The 15,054-nt window shown below is 35.2% G+C and overlaps 1 protein-coding gene across 1 annotated transcript in view; it reads right to left on the bottom strand.

Moving 5' to 3' along the window:
• Positions 1-3,945: 3,945 nt before the first annotated feature.
• The window catches only part of Ptp36E (protein tyrosine phosphatase 36E), an 82,104-nt gene continuing 70,995 nt past the window's right edge, over positions 3,946-15,054 (bottom strand). Inside the window, exons 9-16 of the mRNA XM_090111123.1 lie at positions 14,185-14,320; positions 12,290-12,539; positions 11,344-11,420; positions 8,627-8,758; positions 7,981-8,109; positions 6,410-6,597; positions 5,853-6,037; positions 3,946-5,582 (exon numbers count right to left, since the gene is read on the bottom strand). Coding sequence (XP_089967249.1) covers positions 3,946-5,582; positions 5,853-6,037; positions 6,410-6,597; positions 7,981-8,109; positions 8,627-8,758; positions 11,344-11,420; positions 12,290-12,539; positions 14,185-14,320 — 2,734 coding nt within the window. The remainder of the gene's footprint in view (positions 5,583-5,852; positions 6,038-6,409; positions 6,598-7,980; positions 8,110-8,626; positions 8,759-11,343; positions 11,421-12,289; positions 12,540-14,184; positions 14,321-15,054) is intronic.

Below are 15,054 nucleotides of genomic sequence, written 5' to 3'. Positions count from 1 at the left end.
ATATAATTAATAATACAATGGGAAGTATTTATACGTTCTATATAATCAAATTCATTAATATGTGTATACGGTATACAATATTTATATTTTAATAATAATTTGAGTACATAGGTACTTCGACTATATTATTCGCTCAGTTATAATTGCAGATAAAAACCCTTATTATAAATTTAAGAATTGTTATTCACAATTATTAATAATTATTTACAAAAAAGATGGTCGGTGTGGCGAGTTTCATACAATAAATCGCTTAAAATCTAAAAGAAAAGAAACATTTAAAATGGATAATAATATACTTAAACTTATACTAAAACATCGACAATGGTCCACATGACAATTTACAAAAAGAGCACAAAAAATATAAATAGTACATAATTAAAAGACATAGCGCTATAGCTAGATGAAGATTAATTAATGTGAAGTATTTTATAAACGAATACATATGATTTTGAATACTAAAATCTTATAGAAAAGTCTTGTCATCCCTAGGCAAACGAGAACACCTAGTATATTTTTTATTACAAATAAACATTCAAATATCCTACTTTATTCACTACCGTAACATTCCAATTCTATTCCCATGTCATAAATAAGTCATTTCTAAATAAATAAATTTATCATTTAGTAACCAAATATTTTATTTAATGTATAACAAAGTGTAAATCTAAAGTGTGGTGGAGGAACACTTACAGGTATAAAACTTCCCGCTATTTAATTACAAATCTTTCTATCTGTAGCCGTTCGCTAAAAAAAAGTACAGGCTTGACATTTTTAGGGGCTAAAATTCTAGTAAACTTCAAATATAAAAACGTGGTTACAATTTTATAAAGGTTGTGCGCTTTGGTTTGCGTGTAAATGGCTGAGGACGTTTGTAATAGTGGAACATTCCCATAAAATTAACAAAAATATAAAGAAACACGATCTCTATTTTTAACACAGCTTATTTGTTTAATAAATTTCCATAAACATTTTATATATAATTCCTTGGCGTAGCAAGTGGAAATCGTTATAATATTCAAATTAACTATATTATTATAATTTGCAAAATAATATTTTATAATGTAAACCTTTTAATAAATATAATACTTTATAATATACACCTTTCAAAGGATATAATTGCGATGTATAACATGCATAATATGTTTACTAAGATTACATATACATACAAATAAAAATAAAATATTTTTATTCATGACGAGAGCTGCTTTGACAGACATGTTTATTTGCGCTTTCTTTTATTATAATATCTGTGCTTTTACCAAAAATGGCCAGCTTTTTAACTTATTCACAGCTATGAAGATCATTGAATATTAAATTCTCTAAAAATTTAACAACAGCCGTTATGAAGTAAAGTAATTGCGCATTGCGTCGACTCATAGTACACGATAATATAAAAGTTTAATTCCGACCTATTTTCATATTTAAATAAAACATATTCATCTTTATATTGTATCATAAAAGGCTCGCAAGCTGCCCGAAATTAAGCAATATTTTAATTTGAAACATACAAATAGCACGCGGAACGCATCGCTAAATTCAAAGATTAAAATTTATAGGAATTTAATTGGCATTTCTTAATTATTATAAATGAATACGTAGCTTATTTTTTTAACATAAGCTAATGCGTATGGATTACGGAATAGGAAATAATGGCACAATTAGTAAATAATATTTTTTATTTATAATATATCCTAAGCTTTGTACCTATGTGTTTATCGTGGACTAAACGTTTCTTTCCTGCATTCTAGTCCCTAATGCAATTTACATTAAATTAAAACCATAATATTTGGTTATAGTATAACGTTTAATCTGCTATTTTGGCTTGTAGCATTATATGCTTTAAGTCTTCAAAACAACGCAAAAGCTAAAAATCGTATAGCTATCCCAAAATCCTCATTTTTTTCTCTAGTATATTTTTATCATTCCGCTAAGGAAAGAGTTAATAATAATACAAATTAATAATTATGTAAATTGTTCACGTATATAACGTAATTACATGCTAATAATAAACTAGACACGTAATATTTACATCTAAATTGTACGTTTCAAAGCTAGGTAAAACGTTTGATTCAGAGGTCTAAGTATCTATATATTTTTAATTTGTGCTAAGGCTTTGGATACAGTTTACTTAATTAATAAACATATAATAAAAATGTATAAATACTTTTAAGTTTTGACAATTCCTTCACATATTCTGGCACATATTATAACAAATTAAAATTATATTGCTAATAAAATAAAACGCTACTCTTCATTCTTTGGCTTGATACGTAGTAATAATATAAGCGGTTAACTATGCCTATGTAATATTTTAATTAAATATTACTATCTAAGGATTCCCTATTAGATACGACACAATGTAATTGCGATAATCTAATATATTTTGTTTGATATTAATTAAGTACAAAGATATAATGAAATATTTGGTTCAACAACAATAAACTGTCCAGGAAAACAATGTTATATTGAATTATCCGGATACAACAAGAATATGAAAAAATATGCTTTGTCAGATTGTAAAATAACATCTAACAAGAACTAGATTCTTTGAACTATAAAATTACAAAGTATTATAAAAGTAAGCGTAACAATATTGAATTACTGTCAACAACTTAGTCGCTGATTATTAAAATATATTAGACTACACAAATAATGATTCGATAGAGTCTATTATCTATGAATTTAAATCCATGGATTCATAGACTTTCCAATTTAATACGTTTTGTCTTTATAAAGCAGTCATTAGATGCTAGATCTAAAGCTACTTTTCTATTTGAGTTACCAACAAATGAGTGTTAAGTCATAAGTGCAACGAAAATGTACTTAGTATTTTTAGTCTCTTCATTTTTAATATTTACTTTTGATCAAGATCATGAAGTTGCCCTTTGATTTCTTAGAAAAGTGTAAACCTTGTTTTTATGTTGAATAGTTTGTGTAATAAATGTAGTACACGTGTTTAAAATGCTATCTAGTCCTAAACTTTATGGCTAAACTAATATAAATCAGGATTAATTAATTATTTTTAACTCTAAGGTCGAACAATAAAGCATGCGTGGTTACGGTTTTCATTTGTTGGTAATTCAAAGCCTTCGAATAAAAATTCAATTCAATGTTATCTATCTCGGCTCCTCATTAATTATATCGATCTAAAATGTGCTGAACCGGTAGTTTTTATATTTAAATAATCTCTTTGGTCAAAACTTTTATAAATGATCAACTAGGGGATGCGACGATGGATGAAGCTCTTAAAATTATATGATACATACGCAAATACTTGAATTATGATGTGAATCGAGTGAAAACTAAGCTAATGATTGTAAATAACCAGTACCAGATTTAGAGATTCTGAATTAACATTATTGTTTTGTTTATTATTATATTCTATCTACTCGATGACTTAAAGTTATAGATTTATTTTGCTCGTAAAATGTATGAAAGTTTTGTTCAGTCACTGCCGGTGTGTTTTTATTTTATTATAAGATTGATGTTAATTTATTAAGTTAATGAAAAATTTTAATGAACAATCGTATTGAATCTCTAAATCCATCACTGGCTAAGGATAATTAATGTATTCAGCTACATGAGGACCCTGTGTCAGTCGTGGACTGCGAGGCGTTCGCCACAGCCTCGGGATCGCTATCTAACAAATTTAGAATCTACGCTCTACGCACGTGTCGAGGCACAGCCTACTGCGTCACGATACCTTACAATAATTAGTCGAAGAAATTACGCTAAAAGTTTGGCAGTTACCGTTGGTGATAGGCGAAGGGGCTCGCCGGGCGCCGCTCGGTCCTCGCGCTGTGCACATAATTATTGTACAGGCGCGGGGTGTCGTCACGCTAGGCCTAGGGACTCGCTAGGGGCCAGCGTGAGGGCCGCGCCGGGGCGGAGGCGAGAAGGCACGGCGTTGGGGCTGCGGCGCGGGGCGGGCGCCGCCGCGCGGCATCAGAGCGGGAAGCAGCGTGCCCCACGCCGCGGCTCGCTCGCCCCGCGCCGCCCGCGCGCCCCCCCGCCCGCACCCGCTGGACTGGCCCCTGCCCCCGCCAACCCCTCCCCCGCGCTCTCCGCCTCGATCGGCGCCAGCTTCAACATCGAGGGGCGGCTCGCTATCCGCACCAGGGACGGCGTCGACGCCGGCCGCTCTGAACCATCTAAATCTATCCTACCTAGTGTAAGAGCTAACGCGTATTCGGAGCGCTCTATCACGCTCGGCACCTCATCAGCGGCTGTAGTTTCAGCCAGTGTAGAATCTGCAGCGGCGGACTCGGCCCGCTCTGAGTCGCCTTGCGCCGTGAGGTATTTGCGAGTGTCGGTCGACGATGGCGACGTGGTGGTGGTGAACGCCCGTCGCTCCGGGGTCGCAAACACCGAGTCAGACGCCCAGCTGCGAGACTCGGACGTCTGACGCATCGTGTCGTCCATACTGCGCTGGGAGGTGCGGCGACTGGCGCGAGGACTCTCATCATCTATCGCGCGAAAGTCTAGATTGCTCAAATCGAACGGTCCACCGCGCTTACGTGAACCGTCCCGTTTGAACGACGGTCTGTGTGATGAAAAAGCCGCATCGTACAATTCACATATACTAGTCCGATCCGAATGCGGCTCTTCATATAACGTAAGATTACGCGTTTCAGTAGCGTCCGAAGGAGTTTCGTCACGATTAGATGTAACTTCACTGCGTTCAGAAATATCGAAAGTAAAACGCGCCTCAAATTTGTCTGGACTCAGCAACGGAGCTGATCGCGAACAATCTTCAGAACGTTGAGAGTGCACTTCTAACGGAATACGCATATTTGTCCTGCCCGGCGAAGTGTCATCTGAATCTGTCGAGCGATCGGAACGCGGAGTTTGGTAATTGTGCCGTCTAGCTAGAGCCGGCTGGGAACCGCACGGAATACGTCGACAGCAAGTCCTTTCATGTCTTACATCGGAACCACTGCTACCCGTAGATTTTGAATGCGGCGGGCGCCGCGGTCTGTATTCTTCTCTACCGTAAAGTGAAGTGAAATCTTCCGAACAGAACTTCTCGAATAGCTCCTGAGAACTGAGGCGCGTCGAGCCAGTCGCATTGTAGAACGCTTCAGTGGGCGACCTGTCGACTCGCTCGTACAGCGCGCTGGAGCTGGCGCGTTTCGATCGGTCGATGAGCCCCAGCTTGTATATCTTGGGCAGGCGGCGCTCGAACACGCCCTGCGAGTGGGCGCGCGCGGGGCCGCGCGGGGGCGCGTCGCGCTCGAGCACGCGGTCGGCGGAGGCGCCGCGGGGGCGCGCGGGGTCGGGCGGAGAGGCGAGCTCCGGTTCGTACTCGCGGGGCGCGGGCGCGGCGCACTCGCACTCGGGGTCGCTGGCGTCGCCCTCGTCGAAGGAGGGCGCGCGCGGGCCGCGGCCGAACACGCGGCGGCGCTCGTCCGCGCTGTCGTCGGGCTCGAGGCGCAGCGAGCGGCGCAGCGGCGGGCGCGCGCGGGGCGGCGGCGCGGGGGGCGGGGCGCGCGGCCGCTCCAGCGAGAGCCCGCGGCGGGGGCGCGCGCGCGGCGGGCTGCGCTCCTCCGGCGTGGCGGGCAGCGCCGGCCCGCGCCCGAACTCTATGAACCAGAGCTCGTCCTTCAGCTCGCACTCTCACTTCTTCTCGTTCATGTCCTTGTTTAAATAGTGCAGCACGTAGTGCAGCACGAGGTCATAGCAGTATTTGTATTCCGTCTGTAGAAGATAAATGTTTTTATTCTACGGAAACAGATAATATACATTTCAAAACTGTTCCTTTCAAAGCCTAACTTCAAAATAAAAATTAATTTTGGATATATATATCCAAAATGAAAAGAAGTTTCAATCTTGACTAAACTGTTTATTCAAACCACACCACATATGTATTTTCAGATATACGTCCCTGTCTCTCAACATTACCATGTTCTCGACGAGCTGCGGCCGGTGCCTGCGCACGGTCTTAACAGCTTGGAACACATCGACCTCGCCGTGCTGTATCACCTGCTCGATGCACGCGTTCGCCGCGCAGTACACGCCGGCGCGGCTGCGACCGTCCCTGTCAAAACAATTCTTCTTATAATGTTCTACTTGGTTCTTGAAATGTAAGATAGTTTGAATAATCATGATGTATGTGTTTATTAAAAAACAAAATGAAAAATTACAAAAAGAAAATTTTACCATTTTCATTCACCCAGTGCAATTTCTACGACTAAGAAGAATCTATTGACACTAATCATATAAAAATACGACAAGTCGTTAAATATACATATATTTTATACATAGACTGTACTGTCTGTCGCAGGCAGGAAAAACTTATTTTACGTGAAATAGAGTGGGTTTGAATTGGAAAAGGCTTTTACTCAACAAAATACACAATTAACAATTCTGTCACCTGTATTTCCTTCAATTTGATAAGCTATATACTTACGGCGACACCACACACACGGGCCCGTAGTCAGTCCGCTGTCGCCAGCGCTCCACCATGTTCATGAGCTCGACCAGCGAGTTGGTGGACGATGGCACCTTGTGGCCCATCGGCCAGCACGTCAGTTGGAACAGTTGCACTGTCTTTGGTGGTGCTTTCACTCCCGCCATTAGCTCCGTTAGGGATACGATCTGTTTTGGGGAGTTTTATTATTATGCAAAAATATTTTTTTGAGGTTTAACTATAAATTATAATGTCTTTGAGGCTTTCATAACGTAATTTAAAAGTGGTGGGTAGTCTGTGTCGGTTCTAAATGTCTTTGGGGATGCCTTTTCTGCTTTCATTAGATAAATGAAGATAATTGATAAGATTGGAACATACAGTCATGAGAGAAAAAAGGTTTTGACAATCGCGTAGGCCTTGTAATATACTGTTATAGATTCTTTATATTTAATGAAAATAAATGAAGGATTTGGATGTATATGAAGAAAAACAAGCAGAATTATTGTACCAAGCCGACGAAATAAATGGTGGAAACTTTTCAGCAGAGTACAATACTAATAATTCTAAGACATATTCCGACCATCTATCAAATTCAGAGACGTGTGTAGCATCAATTTCCTTCACTTTTTCTACTCATTTTATCAATGTAATTTTTTTAAAGCAACTATTGACTAAATGGAATTTAATTTGATTTAAAAAAGTTAACGTATGATGTAATTTAGATAATAATAGAGCCAAAAATAAAAAAATGTAGGCTTTAGTTTAACTCGAACTTAAAATTTTCTAAATAGTCGAGTGTGATAACTAGACATCGGATTATGCACTAACAAAATGCCAAAATATGCATGCAAATATGCACTAAAAAAGGCCGAAATATGCACTAAAAACGACAAATATGCCTAAAATATGCACAATACAAAATAAAAAAACCTATATTATTTTTATTTATTTTAATCAAATATTGTTCAAAAACAGCCAAATTCTCTTAAAATTAAATATAGTTTTTAAGGCAATATACAATTAAGCATTTTTCCAAATTTTCTAACGCAAATTTTTTATTATTTTCACCCAGTATCAATTTTTACGCCGAGAACGACTTCTCAACATCAACCGATGTCATTGGAATTTAAAATTTAAAACGCCATTTCTTTCATTTTTCATAATCTGTACAGGCAGGGCCCGACCTGTGCCGTTGATGTAGGCATCAATGCTCTTCAGGTCTTGAGTCAGCCACTGCGCTCGCGCTTACACGTCACTGTCACACATGCCTCCCGCTCCCGCTACTAACGAAATATGCACGATTGGGGAAAAAGGCTAAAATATGCACTAACGCCGTAATTAGAGAGTTTTATGCATTTGCATATGCAAACATGCAAATGCATATAATCCGATGTCTAGTGATAACTGTTCAAGACTGTATCAAATTGGTCTTGTTTTTACTATGTATGGAATAATTATTTACTCTAACATCGGATAGCAATTTCCAAAGGAAGAGCTGTAGGTTCCTTTCCCTTTTAAATCATATAAATTCATACACATTAAGAAAATAAACACAAACAACTTTAACTAACCTTCTTATTAATCCTGAAAATCCACGTTTTAATGTTCGTATAATGATTATGAGAAACGTGATCTATTGTGAACACGGGCCCGTATTTCTTGGAGTGGCGCCCTTCTGGCCAGAAAGGCGGGAATTGTTGCTGAAACGAAAACAATCCGTGAGCCGAAGTTACTTGATAAATGATGGCGCAAGTTATTGACCTCATCAATTTTCGTCTTAATAAAATGTGAAGGTCATCAGGACAAGGGTTCATTGTCTGGATTTAGAAGTACTGTAATGCCTTTAGTAGTTAACTCTAGCGACTTTAATATTAAGGAAAATAGAGACAAAGTTTTATTATTTTCTAAAAAAAATACAAAATTAAAAAATCTTTATGTGTGACGCAATATGGGTAGGTATTACCTTTAAGAAAATAAACTATCTAGAAAATATTTTACTAATCGATTAATGCAAAAGAATTTAACTACAAAAACAAAACGCAAGTTTAATATTGAAGTTTCTAGAAAATCCTTTTACTAATCGATTCATTCGACAATATCCCCTTATTTTCATTAATGTAGAGTCATCATACAAAAATAATCCAAACAAAAATCCAAAATAACCTGAAAAAGACCTAAACATTATATAAATACAGTACAAAAAGCTACAAAACTTACCGAGTTTTTAGGTGGAACACAGAGCACGACTACCGCCGCGCACTCGTAGTCGTACACGAGGGACCAGAACTCGCCTTGAGTCCGAATTAACGGCCACTCTGTCACTATGTATTCTCGAGGTTTTGTGTAACCCTGGAGTTTCATTTGGTTAAGGATTATAGGGTAAAAACAAGAAATAATTATGTTTAAATGAGAATACAATCTTTTAAGGAATTATACAACAAATATGCAAAATTATTAAGAGTATAACAAGTACATTAGTTGCTTTCTGTTGACTGTTTTGCTGGAGTTCTTTATCATATTTATAAGAGTAAAAATGGAATTTTCCTTAATCCTTATCTAATTTTTTACTTTGCGGAAGAAATAAAAAATTTAAATATACAAAAAAGGGAATTCTTCGAATGAAGTTTTATCTGGATTTATTCCTTGTAATTTTTTATCCACAATATTAAGAGTATACTAATTATCCCCCGGGTAGCATTATAAAATTCCACCATGATACAAAAATTACCTTCGAGTTCCAAGACCATACTTATGTATGGTCTTGGTAATGTAATTTATCCTGACATAATAATATTAAATCCTTTTACAAATATTATTATTTATTATACCTATACAGGGTGTCCCAAAAAGTAGTGATGAACGGAAATTCTTTTTTTTATTCCATTCGAAGATCTAACGAAAGTAAATATTACCATACTGAATTGGCCTATCTTTCAGCTTAGCAAACCTGCCTGAAAATCTCTGTGTGAGAATCTCTGTGTGAAAATCTATTAGTGAAAATCTCTGTTTAAATCTCGGTGTGAAAATCTCTGTGTGAAAATCTCCGTGTGAAAATCTCCGTGTGAAAATCTCTGTGTGAGAATCTCTGTGTGAAAATCTATTAGTGAAAATCTCTGTTTAAATCTCGGTATGAAAATCTCTGTTTGAAAATCTCTGTGTGAAAATCTCTGTGAAAATCTCTGTGTGAAAATCTCTGTGTGAAAACATCTGTGTGAAAATCTCTGTGTGAAAATCTCTGTGTGAAAATCTCTATGTGAAAATCTCTGTGTGAAAATCTCTGTGTGAAAATCTCTGTTTAAATCTCGGTATGAAAATCTCTGTGTGAAAATCTCTGTGTGAAAATCTCTGTGAAAATCTCTGTGTGAAAATCTCTGTGTGAAAACATCTGTGTGAAAATCTCTGTGTGAAAATCTCTGTGTGAAAATCTCTGTGTGAAAATCTCTGTGTATAAATCTCTGTGTGAAAATCTCTGTGTGAAAATCTCTGTGTGAAAATCTGTGCCTGTCGCTGGCGACGGCACAGATTTTCAATAAGTGACATTTGGCTTACAGTTGTGCGTAGCAGAGAGTTATATTACGTGATGGTCATATTTTACTAAACTATATGCTTATTTATAATGTCCAAAATCAAGTAGGTATATGAATTCATTCAGAAGTATCGTGAAAGGCTGCTTATGGCCTTTCACGATGGCCAGATGTAACGCTATGAAATATCATGTAGCTGTAGGAACGCTTGCAATGATTTTTTTAAAGTATAGATACGTCACCCGGGCACGTTTTTTTATGTGATTTTATTTTTTTACGGGCCCTTGAAGTGGTGAACATACTGGGTAATTTTATCTTTCTTGGCATTTAATTCTTTTTTTTATTCCATTCGAAGATCTAACGATAGTAAATGTTACCATACTGAATTGGCCTATTTTTCAGCTTAGCAAACAAAAAAAATCAAGCATCTAGCGCAACAATTGACGTCACCATGAGTGAAAATATCATCGTACTCGGCGATAGGTGAAAAATTGAAAAAAACGTCATAACTCCGAAAATACGAAAAATCGCATAACATACATGGGGGTGATTCGGATAGCCCTCTAGGTCCTCTACCTCCCAGCTTCCGTTCATCACTACTTTTTGGGACACCCTGTATATAAATGTATAATTAACATCCAATTATGATACCAATGCAAACGTAACATTGGCTTTGAGACAACAAAGATGGTGTACCGCATAACCAGCCTAGATTTACGCGTCAACAAATATTGTGCTAGTAGAATTTTATATAATGGGTGTCCCACTGTTGGTATACTAAGCTCAAAGGAGGTTATAGTTTGGCATACGCTGAGTACGTAAAAAATACTTATAAAATTCCAGACGCATTTTTTTTTCAAATAGATGAATTCTTAAAAGTTAAAACTATGTGTACACCCATAACAAGCAACCCACCCAACTTGGCCACCAGCACGTGAGCTATCGTTTAGGATTATGTTTTCATAGACAAAATGCTCACATTAGAGAAGCGGTATATGCCTCCTGCGCGAAGCTAGAGAAGAAAACATGGATTTTCAGGAAAAATTTAGCAAAAAATTTTTGACGTAATTTTGTTGTTTAAATATTTTTTACCTGATCAGTGTATGCAAAACTACAAGTCCCTTCGCGCTTAGTATACCAATAGTGGGACACCCTGTATTATAATTTTGGAAATATAATAAACCATATTATTTGTGTTTTCGTTTAATTATCAATTTTGTATCTGGTTGAGTATTGGTTAGTGACTAATTAAGAAATAGTAATTTGCTTGCAAAAATACAATATATTGTCAATACATCATCTGGCAGCTAGTTATCTAATTATAAGTAAAAAATTAGATTTTTTTCAGTTTATAATTAGCAATGAATGTATCATTCGTACAAAACAGGACAAAAATGTTAAAATACTTACATCCACGAATACTGCGTTGATATAATCCGTAAAACTATTCCCTTGAAATGATGTTAAGTATGGACGAAAATTATCAGCTGAAATTAAATACAACTATTAAAAGTGTATCCATGCATAAAAATTATCTGTACTTTCTCTTTTAACTTTAATAATTAAATGGGATCTCTTTGATGAACGCATAATGTGCTTTTAGTTTAATTAAAAATCACAAACAAGTTTCATATAGCAAGTTTATAAAGTAATTTCATTCTCACATCGAATAAATTTTATCCGAAACATGCTAACATGATCATTTTTATTGAAACTAAAAATAAAATACACAACGCTGACGTGCATGTGAAGTAAATAGTAGTATCAAAGTCACGAGAAAAAGCTATCAATTATTGGGTTCATACTATTGAGTATTTATGAAACCAAATTTGACTTGATAGTTTTTGAATTCACTTTGAGCAGAGAGATCGTTAGCATTTTTCGGGTAACTTTAAAAACATAAAGCAAAGCGTTCTTCTCGAATTTATTGATATCTATCAAAACGTATGATTTTTCATAATAAAAGTATCGTATCACAAGGCATAAACATTAAACATATTAATATAGCATATTATTATAATGGTTCAAAACACAAGTATCACTTTACAAAATTAAAAGTTTTATCACTCAAAGTTGTATAATAGAGATAAACCTTATTGTGTATAACACAATAATTAATGCTACTTTCCAAAATAAAATTTAAATTTAAATTAATTTTTAAATAAAAAAACTTAAATCAAATAAAAATCAAAAATATTTATTCACTAACAATTTCTACAGTTGTCATAAAGACAACATAAAAAGCATTTAAATGTTTGTGGTAGAACATCTCCCTCTTCCTTTGATATTACAAGAAATATTACACAAAAAAACTTATAACATTTCATTAATAAAGCAATTTAAGAACAAATCTTACGTGGAACAACAAGAACATCCCTATTCTTCTCTCTATTATCCCCTCTATGGCCTCCCGCGCAATCTCCAATCGTAAATCTGGGGGTTTGCTTGCAAATCTGCTGATATTCCTTTTGGTACTCGTTGAGTTTGGTCACCGGGTCTCTTTGGGACTTCTGTTTGAGACGTTGAGAGAGATCTGATACTGGGAACCAGGAGACCCCACACACTACGTGTTCCTCTAGCGTGTCGTATACGAATTTGTATTGTTCCTAGAGTGAAAATTTATGTGTTTAGTTTTAGGTAGTTTTAGGTAGGGGAGAAATGAAAGTATGTACGTTGCCTACAATCTACATAAGTAACTATGAAATGATTTAGAAAATAGAATGTTGATGTTAGGAGAGATCTGAAACTGGGAACCAGGATACCCTGCACACTACGTGTAAATTTGTGTGTTCCTACGGTGTAGGGGTAAAGAAGCTTTTAGTATTATTTATTTCACCAAGAAATAAACACGTATCACTGTTAGTAGTGGAATAGGGAAGGTACTGGTAATGGATAAGTTAGTATTTTTTAAGGTTTAAGTAATTTTTTAAGTTTTGTTGGGAGAAAGGCAAAGGTAAAGTAAGTTAGTAAGTGTACATCAAATTGTACACACAAAAGCTCGCATAGGTTTCTATGATATAAAATAAACCAATGCAATGACATAAAGTCATTTAAAGTTATACTAGAGTTTTTAGTAGAGACTTATTTTGATAGTGAAACTTATTCGCTAGTATTTTCATATAAGGAGCTTTTTATTAGAGCTTTGAAAGAAAACAATTTTATTTCGTGTCTACTTTACAAAACTTTGAAACAACAACCAAAAATATTTAGTACCGATAATCAAACTTTATATACTTTATGAAAATAGTATTCAACGGATTATCTAAGAGATTAATATGGATGGAATTAATTAATTCATGAATAATTGCGGCGCTGAGAAACGACTGCGGATTACGCGAACTGAGGCGCGGTAAGACGTTCCTCAGCTTTTGATATTATGACGATTAGACTTGAGAAGCAGGGAGACTTGGGATAACTTGCAAATTATGAAAACTTGCAAATTAATACACAAAATATATCATATTTACTATAATTTAAAATAAAACGAAGAAAATTGTATTCAATTTCATGGTTATCATTATGTAAGAGACATATTCTAGACAAAATAGGCTAGATATTTCTACATACTTATGTATTCGTCCTTTAAAAACTAAGGTATTGATTAATGATTAAATTTCCTATTACTCTTGCGTCAGTTAATTTAAAAACAATATAAACAATTAATTACTTTATACATGTGTTTAAAAAGTGTTTAAAAATATATTCATCCTATATTTCTCTGGTTGCTTTGACGCGGTTGCATTGTGGTAGGAAGCAATATAACGATAAAATTCCGGGTAATCGTAAAAATATATTTCCTAATTAATTATTATTTATTCTCTACAATTTTAATCAAGTTCTCTCTGAGAAATAAATTAAATTATATTGAAATTTCTAAGTATCATCGATATGGTTTTATGGTCGACGTTTCATTTCTTCAGGTTAATTTAATTTTTATAATAAGAAATAGTTTCAGATGTTTTATGGAATACTGTTCATGACATCATTCACGGAACTAATTCCTTCTCCATGTAAGTTTCATTACACGGCTTCTATATTTAATAAAAGTCCATTACTTAATATATCTTTTGAGTAATATTAAAAGATATAAGTCAAGAACGTCGTTTATCTTAGAAAATTAATATTTTCTTATATAATTTGCTAGATTATTGGATCATTGCTTCATAAATTATCTTCTATGCCTATCTAAAATTATATAATTGATCTCTATACATTTATAAGGCATAAAAGCTACTTAAATATTAGAATTACCTCATTTTCAATAAGTCCTTTCCGTGATTGGCGCAGTTTTTTCAAGTAACCAAAAACGTCAAAGCAATCTTCTTCCTCAGCCAATTCTAAATTTGCGTCAACTGCCAGATATACCCCGGATCTACCACCACCGTCACTATAAAAGAAAACATTATGATAGAACTTTATACTTATTGCCTATAAGTACATTTTAAGAATTATCTTATACAGTTATGATAATTACTTGTTCTCTTTTGGTAGACTTGGTTAAGTTCAGCTATAAGACATATCAGAAAGGTAATATGTAAAAATATATTTTTTTTGTTAGAAAATTCAATTCTTTGAATAAGAGAATGTGTAATTCAAAATGAGATACATGTATATCTTTACATTCACGAGTTTTTTTATATAGTATATCTAATAACATAGATAACGTATAGACATTTGCATATTTGAAACTTGCTTGAATGCCAAATAACTTACATAAAGGCGGGTTAAATTGAGATGTTACCCCAACCGGGCACCGACCCTTAGCTATCCGATTATCTTCAATCTATTATCGTTTTAATTCACCACAAGTTCATTAACAATATAAATATTTAAGTAGAGCTTGAGCCTTGAACATCAGCAATTTATTCGTAAAGTTTCGTTTGATAGATAGGATCTGAATCTTGACTTATAATATTTATTTAAATTTAACTTTCTGGGTTCATTTTATACTTTTCTATCTACTAGTTTTCCGCCCGCGACTTCGCTCGCTTTGTCTGGAAACCTAATAAATTATAATATACTAAAACCTTCCTCGAGAATCACTGTATCGATTAAAAACCGCATAAAAATCCGTTGCGTAGTTTTAAAGATTTAAGCATACAAAGGGATATAGAGACATCA

The sequence above is a fragment of the Colias eurytheme genome, chromosome 16 (assembly GCF_061535395.1).
Source record: "Colias eurytheme isolate Ceu_HAF_F1 chromosome 16, ilColEury1 Martin Lab GWU primary, whole genome shotgun sequence".
NCBI classification, from domain to species: domain Eukaryota; kingdom Metazoa; phylum Arthropoda; class Insecta; order Lepidoptera; family Pieridae; genus Colias; species Colias eurytheme.
Note: the sequence above shows the minus strand (reverse complement) of the source record. Positions and strands in the feature narration are given on the sequence as shown.